At 44.8% G+C, this 22,356-nt stretch overlaps 1 protein-coding gene across 1 annotated transcript; it reads left to right on the forward strand.

Annotated features, from left to right (window-relative positions):
• Window positions 1–435: 435 nt before the first annotated feature.
• zcchc17 (zinc finger, CCHC domain containing 17) lies at window positions 436–22,341 on the forward strand. The gene is made up of 8 exons (XM_072475560.1): window positions 436–569; window positions 3,326–3,489; window positions 3,576–3,633; window positions 4,970–5,070; window positions 6,439–6,530; window positions 7,246–7,346; window positions 8,595–8,722; window positions 21,812–22,341. The coding sequence occupies exons 2-8, from the start codon at window positions 3,448–3,450 to the stop codon at window positions 21,995–21,997; spliced, it is 708 nt and encodes a 235-aa protein (XP_072331661.1). The 5' UTR covers window positions 436–569; window positions 3,326–3,447; the 3' UTR covers window positions 21,998–22,341.
• Window positions 22,342–22,356: the final 15 nt, after the last annotated feature.

Raw genomic sequence — 22,356 nt, forward strand, 5'->3', positions numbered from 1 at the left:
AATTTTTGTAATCTCTCCTCATAATTTAGCCCCCGTAGTCCAGGTATCGTTTTAGGAAACCTGCGTGTCACACCGTCCTAGTTTCTATGTATCAGGCGCCTGGTGCAGGTGGCCAGCGGTTCGAGTCCCCCCTCCCAATCCCGCCTCGGGGAGACGCAACCCCAGTTGCTCGGCCCAGCTCCCCTCCTCCGTGACCATTTCCCACCTCCAGCCTGGAAACTGGTTTGTGAGGCCCGATCCCGGCCACCTCCCAACAAGGCGGCTCCTCATTGCTCAACCAGCCAGGCCGTTGCCATGACCTCCCTCCACCCCCATTGGTTACTCCACCCGCCAATCACGTCCGAGTGGGCGGTGCGGATGGCGATCCCAGCTTCGGTTGGACAGATCAGCGGTCAATCAGGTGGTAGGCGATTCCTCCCTGAGTAAAGCTTCTTTCTATTGGTCGCTGGCTGGGGAGGTCGCGGGTCCGGGTTGTGGATCACTAATTTTCCCTTGCCGACAGTGGAGTGGATTTTCTGATCGACTGACCCGGAGTTGCGGGTTGGGCTGCGGTCATATTGCAGGAGCTGGTATGTGTAAAGTGCAGCTGCTGGACTCCAGTTATACTGCAGGCCACGGTGACCAACTCTGTGGGAGGGGAAGGGGAAGAGTAAGGGCTATTTCCCTGGGGGTCGGGGAGACGGTGGTGCTGCAGAGACTTCCAGAGGAGGGAGATGTTAACGAGACCATTGAGCAGTCTGCTTTGCCCCCTCTCTGCCATGCCCATTTCCCTGCCCAGACCTCTTTCACTCCTCCCCCCCCCCCCCCAAGCTCTGCCCAGAGCACCAACACAGGGACACAAGAAATTGGAGCACTAGTAGATCATACTTGGGCAGCTTGGTAGCATAGTGGTTAGCACTGTGGTTTCACAGCATCAGGGTCTCAGGTTCGATTCCCCGCTAGGTCACTGTCTGTGTGGAGTCTGCACGTTCTCCCTGTGTCTGCGTGGGTTTCCTCCGGGTGCTCTGGTGTCCTCCCACAGTCCAAAGACATGCAGGTTAGTTGGATTGGCCATACTAAATTGCCCTTAGTGTCAATTAGGAGGGGGTATTGGGTTAGGGAGATGGGGTTGAAGTGGGGGCTTGGGTGGGCCGGTGCCTCCTCGATGGGCTGGATGGCCTCCTTCTGCACTGTATGTTCTATACAGGCCCTCGATTCTGCTCTGACATTCAATCCATTTGTGGTTCATGTTGGGGCTTCAATTCCATTTCCTCGCCCGCTCACCATAATCCCTTAATTCCCAGAGGGATCCAAACATCTGTCTATCGCAGCCTTAAATCCATTCAATGAAGTAGCCACAACCCATCGGGGCAGAGAATTCCAAAGGTTCACAATCCTTTGACTGAAGTGATTTCTCATCTCCGTACTAACTAATCTGCCCCTTATCCTGAGATTGTTTAGCCTCGCAAGAGGGTCAGACACCCCGAGCCCTCCTTTCATTTTTTTTCCTTTATAAATTGAATGTACTCAATTCTTTTTTTTCCAATTAAGGGGCAATTTAGTGTGGCCAATCCACCTACCCTACACATCTTTTGGATTGTGGGGGTGAGACCCATGCAGACACGGGGAGAATGTGCACACCCGGACAGTGGCCCGGGGCCGAGATCGAACCCGGGTCTTCGGCACCGTCAGACAACAGTTCTAACTACGCCCTAGCCTTCCTTTCCTGACACCTCTCTCCCCATCCATGAACCTGTCAAAACAGGGAAAAGAGTCGTGCCAGCCAATGCTGCAGTACTTGTGGTTGTATCTGTTCATGAGCACTATGTTATTCTTGGACTTCATAAGTGCAGCGCGGAATGAATGTCCATACATCTGGATGTGGGACAGGAGGGCAAATCCCCGCACAGTTTAGGAAAATCTGAGCTGTGCATCAGTCATCATTATGTTAGGGGCACTTTGAAAATATAGATTCCCTCCAGGTTGCACTGTAGCTTGTTTGAGGTTAGGCGGTTTCAGTTGGAATGTGTGGGTTGTCTTATGAGGAAAAGTTGTAGCCACTGGAGTGGAGAAGGAGGCAACTTGAATGAAACATTTAAGATCCTGAGGGATATTGACAGGGTGGATGTGGAGAGGAGGTTTCCTCTTCTGGGAGAATCTAGAACTAGGGGTCGCTGTTTAAAAATAAGAGGTCGCTCATTTAAAACAGATGAAGCGAGCTGGATAGTTTATTGATATGCAAGACAGTAAAAGGTCATGAAGGGTAGGCAGGAATGCGGGGGGGGGGGGGGGGGGGGGTGAAGTTACTGTCCGATCAGCCATGATTGTATTGAATTGTGGAACCGAGTGGCGTACTCCTGCTCCTAATTCGCATGTTTGTATGTTCGGTGATCGTGAGATGGGCTTGTTGAAGGAGCCTCCTTTCACCATCATTTCAATTGGGTTGTGACAGATGAGTTGTCCTTGAACATTTATTGCCCAGATTTTGCAAAGTTGATGGTGAAACATTCTGTGTTCCCTGTTATAACTGCATTGAATCTTGACAGCAACTTCTGGGATTCACGCGAGTGCAGAATAACACTAACACACACACACAAATCCAGAAGTTGGTGTCAGTTTTTCTGCACTGCCTCTTCTGGTGCACTGATGATTCACCCCAGATTGCAATCAATGGGAAGTTTTATTTAAAAAGTCTTGAAAAATTCATCTATGTTGAATGTGGTGCCACTGGGTTTTTCAACAAAGTGCTAACTTCATAATTGCTGCCAAAGCCAGGAGTTTAGAAGAATGAGAGGTGATCTATTGAAACATAACAATTCGGAGGGGATTCTGTGACGATGTTAATGTAAGCCTATTGTGACACTAATAAAAAAAAGATGTGCAAGTTAGATGGATTGGATATGCTAAGGGGACTGGTTTAGCTCAGTGGGCTAGACAGCTGGTTTGTAATGCAGAACAAGGCCAGCAGCGTGGGTTCAATTCCTGTACCAGCTGAGAGAATTCTGAATTCTCCCCCTGCGTGTGTATCTGAATAGGCAACGGAATGTGGCGACTAGGGGCTTTTCACAGTAACTTCATTGCAGTGTTAATGTAAGCCTACTTGTGACAATAAAGATCATTTATTTTATTTACATTGTCCCTCGGTGGGGAAAATCCTTTTCTCTCATTGGTCGTTGCAATTTTGCTTCCTTGATTTATTTTGGAGGGTGTTTTTTTAATATATAACTTACAAGAAGCAGAAGTTGAAAAATACTGCCTTGCAACTCCAATATCTATGAAATGCAACCTTGGCAGCGTTGTACCACATCCACAGATATTTTTTAAAATTCTGTTTTTTTCCATCTAGATCTTCCTGATAGAGAGTGAGAAGAATATACAAATCAGTAAACTTACCAGGAATATGGTCATCGTTTCACAAATCTTCCAAGGTTGTTTCTCTCTCCTTCATGTGCTGCAGGTTGTGTAAGAATGGAGGGCTTGCCTGAAATGTACACTACCCTCCAGGGCGAGGTATATACATTCTTTGTTTAAGTATATGAAACATCTTTCTGTTATTATTGGCCGGAAAAAAAATTGTGCTCAAATTAATTTTTCAGATTGCATCTGTAACTGAATATGGAGCATTTATCAAAATTCCCGATTGTAAACGGCAAGGTGTAGTATTGCAGCAGTTTTATATACATTATGTATATCTCTTTTTTAAAGTGTGGACACAGTTGGGTCATTTTGGAAATCCTTTTCAAAATAGTTTCCAATTAAGGAGCAATTTAGCATGGCCAATCCACCTAACCGTCACATCTTTGAGTTGTGAGGGTGAGACCCACACAGATACGGATAGAAAGTGTAAACTTCACATGGACAGTGACCCGGGGCCGGGATCGAACCCGGTCCTCAGCGCGGACAGCATTGTTAAGCTCCAGAAATCCTTTCCACTCTCAGTATAGTGATAAACTTATGTCATTATTGTTCTGATTCTTACAACATTTGATATTTAATAAAAGAAAAATACTGCAGGTGCTGGAAATCTGAAATAAGAACAGAAAATGCTGGATAAACTCATCAGGTCTGGCAGTATCTTTGTGGAGAGAAACTCGTTAACGTTTCGAGTCCAATGACCCTTCTGCACAACTCACATCCTGCTACAGAGCCTTCTGTTTCATAAAGCACCTGATCAACGTGTTCCACCAATTGTCACTTTTCCAAGCTTGCTCTTCCAAATTCAAGTCAACAAGCTCAGCAGGATAAATAAAAAATAGAAATAGAGCAGAGAGATGTGCCATAGCGGGACTAAATAGTCAATGAGTGGTGTGGGAATTGTCCGGGTCCAATCCTGAGGGAATAAGTTATTTACAAATAGATAGCCGTAGAATTTGCAGTGCAGAAGGAGGCCATTTGGCCCATCGAGTCCACACCGGATAGGTGAGGCAGATGGAATTGAAGATGGATAACTGTGAGGTTATCCATTTTGGTCTGCATCTTATTACCTAAATGGAGAGAACTTCAAAATGCTTTAGTGTACAGGGTTCTGGGTGTCCTAGTGCATGAATTGCAGAAAGTCGCTATGCAGGTGCAGCAGGTAATAAGGAAGGCATATGGAACATTAATTGAGGTATATAAGTTGCTGAAGGGGATCGACAGGGTGGACATTGTGAGGATATTTCCCTTGTTGAACAATCTAGAAAATTCAGCTAAGAAGTGGCAGATTTAAAACAAATGAGGAATTAATTCACTCAAAAGGGTTGTGAATCTGTGGAATTCTCTCCCAGAGTGCAGTGGACGGCAGAACTCTAAACAAATTTAAGGAGGAGATAGATTGGTTTTTAATTAGTAGAGGGATGAAGGGTTATGGGGAGCAGGCAGCAAGATGGAAAGGAGGCCGAGATGAGATCAGCCATGATCGTGTTGAATAGCTGGAGGGGCTGAATTACCACATCCTGCTCCTAGTTCTTGTGTTCTTATGTAACCACTGAATAATTGTCTTGCTTTGCAGGTCTTGTTCACAAGTCGCACATGTCAGCAAGTCGGGTGGATAATCCGTCCGAGGTTGTTGATGTTGGAGAAAAGGTCTGGGTTAAAGTAATTGGCAAAGAGGTACGGAAGCTATCCTGAGACTTTCGCAAAGCTGCATGTGATTCTGAGATTTGTTTTCCTCCGTTCCTTTGCTCTGCTGGTCAACGGGGAAGATTTGCACAATGTGCAATATATCACATTGGTAGATACTGCTTATAAATGGATGAGCAATGTCGTTTCTCACAGTGCTGGTAAAAACCCTCTCAAATATGAGCATTTTTATGGAAACTGAAAATGCTGGAAATACTCAGACCAGGCAGCATGTGTGGAGGCAGAGCAAGAGCCAAATTCTTTAGGTCGGTGACCTTTCATCAGAACTTGTAACGGTTAGAAATCTTAGCAGGATTTGAGCAGGAAGAGGGAGAGGTGAGGGAGGAACAAAATTTAAGGAATGTGATAATGGATCAGGAATGCAGGAGAAATTACATGACAAACACAAATTCATATCAGGAACTTTGCCTTGTTAAATTGCTGAACATCCGTATCGCAAAGGAAGTAGCTAGAGCCTGTCAGTCTTCAACACAGATTTCTTCACAAAACTTACCATAACATGAGAGTAAACTACTGTTTCCTTCCATGCAGCAGCCCCACCACGGGTGGAAAGTGGTTCTTTTGAGTGATATTTTTAATTTTCACCATATCGTTGAGTACCAATGAAAAACAAAAATTAGCAAAATAATTAATTGACAGCCTCTTGAAAATGCACTGTGACAAAAGATAAAACTGGCTCTTGTATATGTGCCCTGACCTTTCCACAGCTAGAATCAGCTGCTCTTCGTCACAACCAGATAAAACTGGCTCTTGTATATGGGCCCTGACCATTCCGCAGTTAAAATCAGCTGCTCTTAGTCACAACCAGAGCCTGCACTCAATCATGGCACCTCTTTTATCTGGACGGCAGCTCTTGGTAATGGTTTTGCTGCTTTTCCCATTCACGCCCCCTCTAAACCCATGTTATGTTTCTTTCTGTATCCCGTTACCATCCCATGTTGCTTGCGCCATCATCCCTTCTGTCCTTTAACCTCTCCTGATTGCCAACCTGTCACAGAACCTCCCCTTTATTCTTCTTCTGCTGGAAATCTGAAATAAAAACAAAATTCTGGAAATACTCAACATGTCAGGCAATGTGTACGGAGAGAGAAGCAAACTTAAAGTTGCAGGTCAGTGACTTTTCATCAGATCTGGATAAAGTCAGAGACATAACAGGTTTTAAGCTGGTATATGGGCATGGAAGGGGTTGCGGGAGGGCTATCACCCTGAAGGCATTGCTTCCCTAAATTGCAACGTCCCTGCTCTGTACACGTTTGCATGTTGCTACAGCAGGTTTCTTTTTAAATGAACCATGTCTGTATCTGGCTATTATTAAAACCAAGCTTTTTTTAATAAAAGGTAAAGGATGGCAAAGTCAAGCTTTCTCTTTCAATGAAGGCTGTCAATCAAGGCTCAGGGAAGGACCTCGATCCCAATAACGTTGCTCTTGAGTATGTGTTTTTGTTCATGACTTTTACTTGTTTCCTTATATCAAACACAGTATGATAATCGTGAAAGACTTGCACACTAACATTATGATCTATTGCTTGGTTTCCCAAAACTCAAGGCTTTTGACCATATTTTGCAGATACTGAATCCTTCTCCCACACAATGTGTTTTTTTTTTAAACTTTCCTGTAGTCAAAACAAGTAATTTGGTGAATGGAAAGGATGAATAGAGTTCTGCATTTGCATTGCCACATTTTTGTTAACACAAAAATGAACATAGAACATTACAGCGCAGCACAGGCCCTTCGGCCCTCGATGTTGCACCGACCTGTGAAACCACTCTAAAGCCCATCTACACTATTCCCTTATTATCCATATGTCTATCCAATGACCATTTGAATGTCCTTCGTGTTGGTGAGTCCACTACTGTTGCAGGCAGGGCATTCCACGCCCTTACTACTCTGAGTAAAGAACCTACCTCTGACATCTCTCTTATATCTATCTCCCCTCAATTTAAAGTTATGTCCCCCTCATGCTAGACATCACAATCTGAGGAAAAATGCTCTCACTGTCCACCCTACCCAATCCTCTGATCATCTTGTATGCCTCAATTAAATCACCTCTTAATAGCTTTGCAGACGGAAGAAACTGCTCCTATAAATAAAATAAAATCGATTTTGCACGGTGGATTAATTCCAACATGTGATTTGGTTTACAGCCAGGATGAGAGGAGGAAGCGCCATTTCAAGGACTTTACAGGGCAGAAGATAACACTCGAAGCTGTCTTAAACACGGTCTGTAAAAAATGTGGATGTAAAGGTGTGTAATGCACGCATAATTGTTTTCATTTTCTGTTGGGCGTTTGTAAAAATGAAACTAAATTAAGTTCGCCCTTGGTTCTGGTAAATTATAGCTGAAGTCAATTAGGTAGAAGTGAATGGCTTGTAAATTTTGAGCGGGGTGATAAATGGGTTTATTTCTCCTTTTCAAATATTTTTTTACTTACCTGAGAAAGGAAATGCATCGTAGCTGTAGTATATGGGCAGCACCGGCCCTTGTAAAGAGCACCCTACTTAAGGCCACACCTCCACCCTATCCCTGTAACCCAGTAACCCCACCTAACCTTTCTGGACACTAAGGCCAATTTAGCATGACCAGTCCATTTGGACTGTGGGAGGAAACCAGAGCACCCGGAGGAAAGCCACGCAGACAAGGGGAGAACGTGCAGACTCTGCACGGACAGTGACCCAAGCCGGGAATCGAACCTGGGACCCTGGAGCTGTGAAGCAACAGTGCTAACCACTGTGCTACTGTGCCACCCAAATAAAGTGGAACATTTCCTCCATTGATGGCAGAACCTACCACAAAGGTGCCAATTCTTTGCTTTTTCCACCACATTATATGGAAGACACTGATCTGAGGTTAAGAAGGGAAAATTAGCTAGGTTATGTTCTTGTTCAACGATCACTCACTAACTAGTATGATTGTCCACCTAAGAAACTCTGTGTTACTGGTCATGGGTTCTGTGAGTTCTTGCATAGCTGATGAACCCAATCCTAGACCCGCAGCACGCACACTTGTTTCCGTGAGGTGGAATTGTTCTCGGTCGCTGGTATTCCTTTCTCAGACTCCTTTTTTGGGCCCCCTCTTCCAGGCCTCCTCTTGCCATTGAGTATCCCTTCAATGAGGAGTTTCCTCCAAGTAGTTCTCTTCTGAGCTAGGATCTCCCAGGCATTGACGTCTATGTTGCATTTCTTGAGGTAGACCTTCAGGATGCCTTTGAAGTGCTTCCTTTATCCTCCTCTTGTTCAGGAGCCAATCCCTTTCCCACCCCTCCAGCCTTTATGGATACTTCGGAAATACATCGTTCATATCAGGATTGGACCCAGTGGCCTCCTTGATCAAATAGACCAATTGTCGCGTTTACTTTGTATAATTTGTGTTCAGCAGACAATTGTATTTAACACAAATCTCACATTACATGACTCCATTGCACTAAGTCAGTTTGCATTTAATGTGAGTGCATCACCACTTCACACTTGGAGTTAACTTTGTTTTCTTTCACAGGACATTTTGCGAAAGACTGCTTCATGCAGCCTGGAGGTGTTAAGTACAGTCTAGTTCCTGATGATGAGGTGGTAGCAGCTGACTGCTCCAGTCAATCTGAGCTTCAGCCTCCAAAGAAGAAAAAGAAGGTAATTATTTAGTGAACGTAGACTTAACCTATAATTACAGCCATCTGTGAGCATTGTCCTCACCAGAATGCAACCCGCCAGGTAATTGTTATAATAATAATAATTTTTATTAGTGTCACAAGTAGGCTTATTTTAACACTGCAATGAAGTTACTGTGAAAATCCCCTAGTTGCCACATTCCGGTGCCTGTTGGTAAACAGAGAAAATTCAGAATGTCCAATTCACCCAACAAGCACGTCTTCCGGGACGAGTGGGAGGAAACCTGAGCACCCAGAGGAAACCCATGCCAACACGGGGTGAACGTGCAGACTCCTCACAGACAGTGACCCAAGCCGGGAATTGAACTCATGTCCCTGGCACTGTGAAGCAACAGTGCTATCCACTGTGCTGACATGTTATCAGCAGCGACCATCAATGATTGATCTACTCCCATATCTCTCAAAATGTTCATTTCTTTACTTATTTTGTTTGACGAGTAAATGAAAACGTCTCCCTTTGAAATAAAACATCCAGAACCTTCAATAGCCTGACTTCCTTCACCAGTACTTAAATTCGCTGAACTATCACGTCCACCCTCCTTTTTGAGCTGAGGTGAGATTTCCTAACCATTTCCAACTGTTCCATCTCTTTCTTACAATTTGTTTTCTTTTACTCACTTTCCATCCTTCTTGTGTTTAAAAGGATGATGAAACGAGGTTTGGTTCCATGGACCAGTTTGTAATCATCAGTTAACTCTGTTGCCTATCTCGCGGTTTTAGCCTTTTGTTCCTCAACATGAGTTCTAATAACCAAAGGAAGTTCCTGTTTAACGCCCCTATCCAACGGTCAAAATGACTTTGCTTCACTCTCTCAAATTCAATGCGAGTTTGTCCAGGCTGTGTTGTGTGTTTTGAAATTTCCGCCTGTGCACCTCAGAAGCCAGGTCATACACACCAAGGATAGATTTCTTTGCCACATCATAACCTACGGGTAGTTCTTCTGACAAAAATGCATACACCTCACGACCACTACCTCCAAGTCTGCTTTGCTAATGTAATGCCCAAATTAATGTTGGCCATTTCATCTGTTTAGCTACGTTTTCCAATGAAATAAAGGCCGGCATTCTCCGGTGCGAGTCCACCCCGTTACCGCTACTAGCGAGGCCAGCGAATTTGGTGCGCTGTTCGCTGTTGGTGGGAGTCGCTACTGCCGCCACTTGACACCACCCATGCCACCGAGAAACCTGCGGCCGTGTGTGCACTGCCGGGTGGGACCAGAGAATCTCACTGCTAGCGGACGGCCGGTGAATTTGGCCTAAAGAATGCTTCCACATCCTTTTCCACAAATTTTGATGGAGTTTGCATAACTTGAAACATTTCCCACTAGGGTCATGTCTAAAACAACATCCTTCCTCAACCTCCTCTGGTGTCTCTGCTTTAACTTCACTCATTTAAAGCTGAAATGCTCTGGGCTGGATTCTCCGCCCCGCCACGCCACATTTCTGTTTTACCCCGTCGGTGGGGTGCTCCATTACGCTGGCTGGTCAATGGGGTTTCCCATTGTGGGGCAGCCCCACGCCGTCTAGAAACTCCCGGGCTGCCGGCAAAACGGAGCATCCTGCCGGTGGAGATTACAGCCCCCTGTCTTTCTCCTTTTCCCTTTCATAAAGTCATAGAGTTTTTGCAGCATGTCAGGAGGCCCTTCACCCCATTGTGGCCGGACCGGTCATCATGCACCTATCTACTCTCATCACATTTTTCAGCACTTTACACGTAGCCTTTTGTTTTTTAAATCAAATTTGTTGTTAGGATTCCAGCCTCTACTTAACTTCCAGGCAGTGAGCTCCAGATTCCAACCACTCTATGTGTGAAAATATTTTTACTCGCATCTCCACGAAACATCCTGCCCCTTACTGTAAATCTATACCCCCTGGCTACTGGCCATTCTATGAAAGGGAAATGTTCCCTCCTAGCCACCCTATGTATGCCCCTCATCATTGCTAACTTCTCTATTTCCAGTACCCTTTGAAAAGATCTCTCTTTTTCTTCATCTCAATGTTTTACTTTTCTTGCATCTCTAGTTCAAGAATTTTCATTTCATTTTTACATTAACACTGCAATGAAGTTACTGTGAAAATCCCCCAGTCGCCACATTCCGGCACCTGTTTGGGTACACTGATGGAGAATTCAGAATGTTCAATTCACCTCGCAGCACGTCTTTCAGGACTTGTGATAGGAAACCGGAGCAACGGGAGGAAACCCACGCAGACACTGGGAGAACGTGCAGACTCTGTAGAGACAGTGATCCAAGCCGGGAATCGAACCTGGGACCCTGGTGCTGTGAAGCAACAGTGCTAACCACCTTGCTACCTGTGTTAAATGTTTCACTATTCTTTCAATTACCTCAGCTTTCTTAGTCCCTGAAGGTAATCCCAATTCTAATCTGCCAATTCAGTTAACTGACTTTTGATTACTTTCTGTAAACCAGTCAGAGTTACATCTTCCATCTTTGGGACAGTCTTCGCAATTTCCAATGCCACTTTGGATTCTAATCTAGACAATATACCTCACAGTAACTCAAAGGGCGCGATCCTCCAGCCATGTTGCACTCAAGTGGGAGCACAATGCGGCCAGAGAATGTCAGGAGGGACCTCCAGAGAGCCTTCCGACAGGCTCCGCGCCTCGTCAAATTCTCCGACGTCCTGCGAGATGTCGGAATCGGAACTCTGCCCCAAATGGGTGGGACTGAATGACGCTCACGGAAGCAGGTCATAAACCTATTTATGACCTACCTGGCCGGGATTCACTGGTCTCCCTAGATTCTGCAGTGTCCCCAGGGAGGCTGCAGCCGGGCGCCGATCAATGTTGGTCCACACAAAAGTGGACCAGGCAGAACGGCACCCGGCAGGTCTCACGGGCCATTGGCCACCCGTGGGTGGTCAGGGTAAGTGCAGGGTGGCTCCCTGACCCGCCCCCTGAACTTGGGCATCTAGGCCCTGACAAGGTGCCGGGATGGCACTGACAAGGTGCCAGGATGTCATTCCAAGCTGGCAGGAGCACTGTCTGGGTGCCAGGGGTGGCAGTGCAAGGATGCCCGAGTGCCAGGGCGGCACTTCCAATGAGGGTGGAGGGGGGGTTTAAGGATGGGGGACTGCAGGGCAGGTAAGTAGGGCCTCCAGGAGGTTGGTTGAGTGATGGCTGGGGGGGTCATAAAAGGGAGGGGGAGCTGTACGATAGCTTGGGGGAGGGGGGGGGTCTGAAGAGGAGGGATCCCAGGGACCCCATAGCGAGGCGTCCTCACTTGGGGGTGGGGGGTGGGGGGAAGTGCCTATGTGTGGAGGGTGACATTGCCCAAGGCTAGGGGGTGGGAGACCCACAAGCTCACTTAGAGATCGGGGCACCCTTTCAAAATGGAGGCTCGATCTCGGAGTTCAGCCTCCCAGTGCTAAAAAAAAATTCTAAGTCTGGGCTAAACCAGTGAGAAACTCCCCAGGGGCCAAAAAAGTGACTTAAGTGGCATTGAATAGCGGTGGGGAACTCGCGGCTGAGTCGGCGGTAAACTCCCTGAAAAACCTGCCACAAATTAACTTTGAATTTTTTTGGGAGAATCGTGCCCCAAATCTTTTGTTCAGTACCCCACTTAGGCTTTTTTAAGGCTGGGCAGAACTCACCATTTACCAATAAATCCCAGGCCACGTTTTGCTATTCAGCATCTGATGACTTGATCTCCACGTTTCAAAATAGCCCAACAAATGTTTGCTAATTAGCATCCAATAACCTTTTTCTCCATGTTTTGTAATCCTGCAAGACTTACAGTTTCGTTACTATCCCAGTTGATGATATATGCTTCGGTGGCACAGTGGTTAGCACTGCTTCCTACGGCACTGAGGACCCACATTCGCATCCCGGCCCTGTGTCATTGTTCATGTGGAGTTTGCACATTCTTCCCGTGTCTGTGGGTTTCACCCCCACCACCCAAAGATGTGCAGGGTAGGTCGATTGGCCACACTAAATTGCCCATAATTGGAAAAAATAATTGGGTACTCTAAATTTATTTTAAAAATATATCATAACTAGACAGGCAGATCCCAGAATGGAACCCTGGCTCGCAAAGCCTTAACTTGTACATTTTTTGCACATTCTCCCTGTGTCTGCGTGGATCTCACCCCCACAACCCAAAGATGTGTAGGCTGGGTGGATTTGCCACGCTAAATTGCCCCTCAATTGGAAAATGAAGTGGGTACTCTAAATTTTTTAAAAAACTTATACATTTTTTTATAAAGCATGCAGGAACAGTCACAGGACCACTAATTAGTTTTAAGAACAAGGGAAAGAAATTTATGATTCAATACTCCTTTAACCCCCCCCCCCATCTTAATAATTACACGTGGCTATTAAGATTAACACAGATTACAAGTACATTTTAAACTACGATGGTCAGTTGACACACCAAGTCCCTTTTAAGCACACAAGAAGACCTGTGGTCGAATACATGCGCTCAGCTGGACAATGATGCCTCTTATAATCAATAGCCTACCGGTGGTAACTGCCTGTGATCACACATGAATGGCCACGTAGACATGGTATTGGAGCACTTCTAACCCCTGTGGAACCACCCCCTCCATTTTAATACTTTGATTGAGAGAACTAGAGAGGGGATAAGAAATGGTAGGCATGAAATCTCCTTTCCCTCTCGTCTCCACATATACGCATATGCACCTAATTATTACATTTATCAGCATATTTGCTTCTATTGTGCAGATAACCTGTGTTGCAGTGCAATGCAGTTTTAAGGTTCACTGCTTAATGTAAGTAAAAGACAGCTGTGTCTTGCGGTCTTATGACTTCCACATAACGCTAGATTAGTTGCAGGTAAAAATAACTGTGCCACTAACTTCTGAAACAGCTATTAACAAAAGAAAATGTATGCCCCATGGAATATCCTTTCAACTTGGTAAGGTTAACACCTCAGGATGGCTTTGTTATCCAGATATCACAAAATTGTTACAGTCAGAAGGAGGCCATTTGGCCCGTCATGTCTGCACCAGCTATCCAAATGTGCTTCTCGCATAGTGCCATTCCCCTGCCTTTTCCCCATACCCTGCACATTGTTCATATTCAAGTAATCATCTAATGCCCTCTTGAGTACCTCGATCGAACCTGCCTTCACCACACTTCTAGGCAGCACATTCCAGACCCGAACAATTGTCTGAAAAAGTTTTTTCTCGTACCACATTTGCTTGTTTTGCAAATCACATCTGTGCCCTCTCATTCTCCATCCTTTTCCAAGTAGGAACAGTTTCTTCCTATCTGCTCTGCCTAGCCCTGCTACGGGAGTGTCACACAATTCAACTATAATGTTCCTCACTCTCCAACTGGCCAGACGACACTTAGAGTTTAATTATAATATTGCCAAGCACGTATTCTTCTCTACTTATCTAATAATTGCTAGACATGAGTAAGATAAAGATATGCCTGACTAGGGGTGTATCATACTCCCTTGTTATTGTCCCGTTTCTGAGTGGACATATGTACTGCAGCTGGATGATGATCAGTTGAATTTTTGTGTATGAACTCTGTGAATCCATCCTCCTTATAATTAATATAGCACCGGTCCTTGAATGCTATCTGTAGACCGTGTGAGCTGAAACAACTGGTTTCTCATCGCTAGGTTTCTGTCCTTGAGAATTAAGCAACTAGCAGGTTATGTGATTTTGTTTTTTAGCTTGTGTTAGATTAACCCTTTCAAGCCCCCCCCCCCTCATGATTTTGAACAACACTATCAAATATCCTCTTAGCTTTTCTCTCCAAGAAGAACAGTCTCAAGCTCGCCAATCTATCCTCATAACTGAAGCTTCTCATCCTTGGAAGCGTTCGTGTCAACCTTTTCTGCACTCTCTCCAATGGGTTCTCTCTCTTCTGAATGGGTGGCGCTCAGAATGGTACACAATTCTCCAGCTGAGGTCTAACTAGTGTCTTATCAAAGTTCAGCATAGCTTCCCTTGATCTTGTATTCTATGCCCCCTATTACAAAGCATAGAATGCTGTAGGCTTTATTAACTGCTCTCTCCACCTGTCCTGCCACCTTCAGTGATCTATGCACATAAACATCCAGGACCCTCTGCACTGCACCCCTTTATGAATTTTATCCCTTATTTGATATTGTCTCTCCATGTTTATCCCACAAAAATGCAGCACATCACAATTCTCCACGCTTAACCTTATCTTCCACATATCTGCCCACTCCAACTTGTCTATGTCGTTTTGAAGTTCTACAATGTCCTCTTCACAGTTTACAATGTTTGTCATCTGCAAACTTTGAAATTGCCTCCCACACTGACCCCTGGGGAATACAACTACAAACCTTCCTCCAGCTTGTAAAATATCCATTGACCATTATTCCCTGCTTCCTATTGTTCAGCCCGTTTTGTATTCACCTTGCTTTTATTCAATGAGCGATAAAGTTTCTGACACATTTGTTGTATGGCACTATATTTAAAGGCTTTTGAAAGTCCATATACATCACATCAACAGCATTGCCCTCATCAACCCTTTCTGTTACTTCCTCAAATACTCCAACAAGTTAGTTAAACACAATTTATCCGTAGGAAATTCATGTTGGCTCTTCCTCGTCAACTGACATTTTTCCATATTGCCACTAATTCTGTCCTGAATCATTGTTGCTAGAAGCTTGCCTATCACGGATGTTAAACTGACTGAGTGTAATTGCTGGGGATATCCTTCCAAGCCTTTTTGAACAGAAGCGTAACATTAACAATTCTCCAGTCCTCTGGCACCTCCCCAGAGTCTAGAGATGACCGGATTATGGCCACTGCCCCTGTATTTTGCATTCTCACTTCCTTCAATATCCCTTGATGCACCTCAGCCGATCCCGATGCCTTGTCACCTTTCAGTATTGACAGTCTATTCAACACTTCCTCATTCTCAATTTTGAACCCCACTGGGGACAGACGTTCCTCATCTGTCAACATGTCCTGGGTAGCATCTACATCTTTAGTAAAGGTGGATGCAAATTATTCATTTAATGCCTCTGCTATGACCCAGCCTCCATGTGTAAATTCCCTTTTAGATCCCCAATCGGCCGTACTCCTTTTACTATTTATATGCCTATAGAAAACTTGGGGATTATGTTGGCTGCAAGTGTTTTCTTATAATCCCTCTTTGTTTCTCTAATATATTTTCACCTCCCCTCTGAACCGTTTGTATTCCTCTTGATTCTCAACTGCATTTTCTACCTGACACCTGTCATAAGCACATTTTCTCTTCCTTATCCTAAGATCCATCTCCTTTTCTCCAGGGAACTCTGCATTTGTTTCTTCTACATTTTCATAATAACTTCATTGCAGTCTTAATGTAAGCCTACTTGTGACAATGACAAAGATTAATTGTTTTTTTAAGGGAATATGCCTTGACTGTCCCCTGGTTTGAAGGTAACCACAGCTTTCCCCTGCAACATTTTGTTCCATTCTATCAGGTGAAGCTTCATTCTTGCCCCATTGTAGGTATTCAGCACTTCCTCATTATGTATTTGTAACCCTTCGAGGGTTAGAACTTTTTCATCTGTCACCATGTCCTTGGAAGCATCTACCTCCTTGGTAAAGACGGATGTAAAGTATTAATTTAATACCTGAGCCGTGCCCCCTGCCTCCAGCTTTTTCTCATAATTCCTCTTTATTTCTAATCCCAATTATTTTTTTCCAATTAAGGGGCAATTTAGCGTGGCCAATCCACCTACCCTGCACATCTTTGGGTTGTGGGCGGTGAAACCCATGCAGAAAAGGGGAGAATGTGCAAACTCCACATGGACAGTGAAGCAGGGCTGGGATTCTAACCCGGCCCCTCAGTGCCGTAGGTAGCAGTACTAATGACCATGCCACTATGCCGCCCTCTACTGTTCCCTTTTTAAGAGAATATACCTTAAGGGTGTTCAGACCATTTCTGCTTTGAAGATGGTCCATTCTTCGGCTACACTTTTTCCCACGAACATTTTGTTCCAGTGTGATTGACCAAGCTCCAATAAGTACTGTACATCCAATCCTATGAGTAATATAGCATCATCCAATTTCGAGAAATTTACATTATAAGACCATAAGACGTAGGAGCAGAATTAGGCCACTTGGCCCATCGAGTCTGCTCCTCCATTCAATCATAGCTGATATTTTTCTCATCCCCATTCTCCTGCCTTCTCCCCATAACCCCTGATCCCCTTATTAATCAAGAACCTATCTATCTCTGTCTTAAAGACACTCAGTGAATTGGCCCCCACAGCCTTCTGTGGCAATGAGTTCCACAGATTCACCACCCTCTGGCTGAAGAAATTCCTCCTCGTCTCAGTTTTAAAGGATCGTCCCTTTAGTCTGAGATGGTGTCCATAGCTAATAAACTCCCATTATAGCTAATGGGAGTTTATTATTGACCTTTCTTGACAGAATAAGTTTTCATAAGTTGTACAAAAAAACAGTAACACCGATTACATAACTTACAAATGCAGAAATATTGTTAACTTTGCAAATGATTCCGTAACTGTAATGTAAAATGCGATTGCTGACTGTCACACCTGAATAGCGACCTGATTTGATGGTAGGGGTCATCAACAGTAACCTGCTTACTGATGCTAAGCTTGGCTTCTGCCAGGTTCATTCTGCTCCTGACCCCATTACAGCCTTGGTTCAAACATGGACTAAACAGCTGAGCTCTAGAGCTGAGGTTAGAGTGACTGGTCTTGACATCAACTCAGCATTTGATTTACTGTGGCATCAAGGAGCCCGACCAAAACTGGCGTCTGGGGATTTGTGGGGGGAAACTCTCCACTGGTTGGAGTCACACCCAATACAAAGGAACATGGTTCTGGTTGCTGGATGCCAGTCATCTCAGTCCCAGGATAACACTGCAGGAGTTCCTCAGGTTAGTGTCCTAGGCGCAACCATCTTCAGCTGCTCCATCCCAACTTGAGGTCAGATGTGAGGATGTTCGCAGATTGCACAATGTTCAGCAACATTCGATACTCCTCTCACTGAAGCAGCCCACGTAAGACCCGCACAATATCCAGGCTTGGGCTGATAAATGGCAAGTAACATGAGAGCCACACAAGTGCCAGGCAATGACCATCTCCAATAAGAGAAAATCAAACCATCGCCTCTTGACATTCAATGGCATTACCATCACTGAATCCTCCACTGTCAACATTCTCGGGGTTACCATTGACATAGGTGGCTTGGTAGCATAGTGGTTAGCACTGTTGCTTCACAGCTCCAAGGTCCCAGGTTTGATTCCCGGCATGGGTCACTGTCTGTGCGGAGTCTGCGCATTCTCCCCGTGTGTGCATAGGTTTCCTCCGGGTGCTCCGATTTCCTTCCACAGTCCAAAGATATGCAGGTTAGGTGGATTGGCCATGCTAAATTGCCCTTAGTGACCAAAACCGGTTAGGTGGGGTTACTGGGTTACGAGGATAGCGTGGAGGCGTGGGCTTGGGTAGGGTGCTCTTTCCAAGGGCCGGTGCAGACTCGATGGGCTGAATGGCCTCCTTCTGCACAGTAAATTATTGTATGATTGGCAATGCTAAATTACCCTTAGTGTTGAAAGAAAAAGGTTAGGTGGGATTACGGGGTTAGGGTGCCGATGTGAGTTTAAGTAACGCGCTCTTTCCAAGGGCCGGTGCAGACTCGAATAGCCGAATGGCCTCCTTCTGCACTGTAAATTCTATGAGAAACTGAACTGGACTAGCCATATAAATAGTGTGGCTACAAGAGCAGGTCAGAGGCTAGGAATCCTGCAGCGAGTGACTTACCTGGCTCTCCAGAGCATGTTCAACACCTAGAAGGCATAAGTATAATGGAATGTTCCACACTTGCCTGGATGAGTGCAGCTCCAACAATATTGAAGAAGCTCGACATCATCCATGACAAAGCAGCTCACTTGATTGGCACCCCTTCCACAAACATTCACTCCATCCACCAATGACGCCCAGTAGCAGCCCAGTGCAACATCTACAGGATGCACTGTAGTAACTCACCAAACCTCCATGCACACACGGGAAGAACGTGCAGACTCCGCACAGACACTGACCCAAGCTGGGAAACGAACCTGGGGCCCTGGAGCTGTGAAGCAACTGTGCTAACCACTGTGCTACCATCCTGAGGCAACACCTTCCAAATCTACGGCCAGTGTCATTAAGAAGGACAAAGGTAGCAGATACCTGGGAACGCCACCAACTGGAGGTTCCCCTCCAAGTTACTCACCATCCTGACTTGGAAATATATCGTGTTCCTTCACCATCGCTGGGTCAAAATTCCAGAACTCCCTCCCCCCTAACATCATTGTGGGTGTACTGACACCACATGGATTGCAACAGTTCAAGAAGGCAGCTCACCACCGTCTCAAGTGCAATTCGGGATGGGCAACAAATGCTGTCCTAGCCAGCGAAGCCCACATCCCGAAAAAATGAATTTAAAAGAAAAGCTTTTGCTGTCCAAGGCATTATTGTTTGAGGTTAAGAAAAAATGCAACAGTGGATCTGATGTGAATGATTGATGGGAACTGGGGCAGTGACCACAATATGATAAAATTTATCCTGTAGTTTGAGAGGGAGGAGCTAGGATCAGATGTAACGGTATTATAATTGCATAAATTTGCACAAAGGGATAAGGGAGGAGCTGGCCACACTTGATTGGAAGGGGAGCCTAGCAGGTAACAGCAATGGTAGGAGTTTTTGGAGATTATTCGGGAGACACAACAGAAGTCCATCCCAAGGAGGAGGAAACATGCTAAGGGAAGGACGAGGCATCCATTGGCTGATGAGGGAAGTCAGGGACAGCATAAAAGCAAAAAGGAAAGCATATAAGGTGGCGAGTATTAGTGGGAAGCCTTTAAAAGCAAGCAGAGGACAACTAAAAAAGCAATGGGGGGGAGAAGATGAAATATTAGTATAAGCTAGCTAGTGATATAAAAGAATATAACAAGTTTTTTTCAATATATAAAAGGTAAGAGAGAGGCAAAAATAGACATTGGACCACTGGAAAATGAGGCTGGAGAAGTAGTAATAGGAAACAAAGAAATGGCAGAGGAACTGAATAGTTACTCTGCATCAGTCTTCATTGGAAGACACCAGTGGGATACCAGAACTCCAGGACAATCAGCAGGCAGAGGTGAGTGGCCACCACTAAGGATAAGATTCTGGGGAAACTGAAAGGTCTGAAGGCGGATAAATCACCTGGACCAGATGGACTACACCCCGGGTTCTAAAGGAGATAGCTGAGGAAATTGTGGAGGCATTGGTGGTGATCTTTCAGGAATCACTGGAGGCAGGGAGGGTGCCAGAGGACTGGAAAATGGCTCATGTAACACCCCTGTTTAAGAAGGGAGGGAGGCAGAAGACAGGAAATTATAGGCCGTTAGCTTGACTTTGGTCATTGGTAAGATTTTAGAGTCCATTATCAAAGATGAGATTGCAGAGTACCTGGAAGTGCATGATAAAATAGGACTGAGTCAGCACGGCTTTGACAAGGGGTTTGGATTTGGATCTGTTTATTGTCATGCGTACCGAGGTACAGAGAAAAGTATTTGTCTGCGAGCAGCTCAAACAGATAATTTGGTACAAGAAAAGAAAATACGTAATAGGGCAACACAAAGTAAAAAGAAGATCTGTTTGGGAGAGTTCACAGAGAGTCACCATGCTCCGGCGCCATCTATTGTGTCTGACAAATTTGTTAGAATTCTTTGAAGAGGTGACAAGGAAGTTTGTCAAAGGAGAACCAGTGGAGGTGATCGATTTTTATTTCCAGAAGGCCTTTGACAAGATGCCGAATAGGAGACTGTTAAATAAGTTAAGATCCCATGGTGTTGAGGGTAAGATACTGGCATGGATAGAGGATTGGCTGATCGGCAGAAGCCAGAGTGGGTTAAAGGGGTCTTTTTCAGGATGGCAGCCGGTGGTTAGTGGTGTGCCTCAACGGTCCGTGTTGGGAACACAACTTTTCACAACATATATTCATGATCTGGAAGAAGAAACTGAGGACACAGTTGCTAAGTTTGCAGATGAAACAAAGACATGCAGAGGGACAGGTAGTATTGAGGAAGCAGGGCACCTGCAGAAGGATTTGGACAAGCTAGGAGAGTGGGCAAAGAAGTAGTAGATGGAATACAATGTGGAAAAGTGAGAGGTTTTGCACTTTGATGGGAAGAATGGAAGCATCGACTATTTTCTAAATGGGAAAAGGCTTAGGAAATCAGAAGCTCAAAGGGACTTGGGAGTCCTTCTTCAAGATTCTCTTAAGGTTATCGTGCAGGTTCAGTCGACAGTTAGGAAGGCAAATGCAAAGTTAGCATTCATATTGAGAGGGTTAGAATACAAGAGCAGGGATGTAAAGCTCTGGTCAGACCCCATTTGGAATATTGTGAGCAGTTTTGGGCCCCAGGAAGGATGTGTTGGCCTTGGAAAGGGTCCAGAGGAGGTTCGGAAGAATAATCCCTGGAATGAAAAACTTGTATTATGTGGAACGATAAAGACTCTGGGTCTGTCCTCGTTGGAGTTTAGAAGTTGAGGGGGGATCTTATTGAAACTTACAGCATACTGAGTGGCCTAGATAGAGTGGACGTGGAGAGGATGTTTCCACTTGTAGAAAAAAACTAGAACCCGAGGCCACAGCCTCAAACTCAAGGGACAATTCTCTAAAACTGAGAGGAAGATGAATTTCTTCAGCCAGAGGGTGATGAATCTGTGGAACTCGTTGCCGCAGAAGGCTGTGAAGGCCAAGTCACTGAGTGCCTTTAAAGCAGAGATAGGTTCTTGATTAATAAGGGGATCAGGGGTTATGGAGAGAAGGCAGGAGAATGGGGATGAGAAACATATCAGCCATGATTCTATGGCAGAGCAGACTCAATGGGCTAATGGCCCAATTCTGCTGCTATATCTTATGGATCCTGTTAAATATTCAAGGATTGGACCATACCAATCTTGCAATAGGTAATGTTTGGAGCATTGAAAAAATATATAACCCCAGTTTAGAGTTCTGCAGTTTTGATCATTTCATGTGAAAGGAAAGAGCAGCTGTTTTACCAACTTTGGTGCAAATAAAAGGTTGATTCCCTCCAGGAAAAAGAAAAGAAACAGAAGAAGAACAAAGACAAGCAATCCGATTCTTCTGAAATGTCGGACTCTAATAGTAAGCAGGAATGTACAGATACCAAAAGACACAAGCATTCAGAAAAGACCGAACGATCACACAAGAAGAAAAAGCATAAAAAACACAAACATAAGAAATCGAGAAAGAGAGATTAAGGAAGAGAATCTGGTGTAGAAAACTGGATTTCCTGCTTCTTGTGCTCAAGTTGTTGCTATGTGAAACCTAACACTCAGGAATTTGAAAGAAAGTGTTTCTTTTTTCAGAAGAATTTCCTGTTGTACATTGTATTTACCCCGAAGATGAAACAAATTTGAAATACACCATGTATTATTCAGTTGTCGCAAATGTTATTACAAAATGAAACAATTTGTATATTTCCCTTTCAAGTATTTCCATTTAAGTGCAGCTCATGATGCTCAGAGAATTACCAGTGACTGATTTGACCTGAATATTTCAGCTGTACGATCACACTGCAAAATATTAACATTGAAATACTTCATCGAGTTTGTTTGAA

Source organism: Scyliorhinus torazame, chromosome 14 (assembly GCF_047496885.1).
Source record: "Scyliorhinus torazame isolate Kashiwa2021f chromosome 14, sScyTor2.1, whole genome shotgun sequence".
NCBI classification, from domain to species: Eukaryota; Metazoa; Chordata; class Chondrichthyes; order Carcharhiniformes; family Scyliorhinidae; genus Scyliorhinus; species Scyliorhinus torazame.

Coding starts and splice junctions, on each gene's coding strand:
- zcchc17 (XM_072475560.1), top strand. CDS start 3,448: ATGGAGGGCTTGCCTGAAATGTACACTACCCTCCAGGGCGAG. Junction 5,071..6,438: donor TTAAAGTAATTGGCAAAGAG/GTACGGAAGCTA, acceptor TTTTAATAAAAG/GTAAAGGATGGCAAAGTCAA. Junction 8,723..21,811: donor CTCCAAAGAAGAAAAAGAAG/GTAATTATTTAG, acceptor GATTCCCTCCAG/GAAAAAGAAAAGAAACAGAA.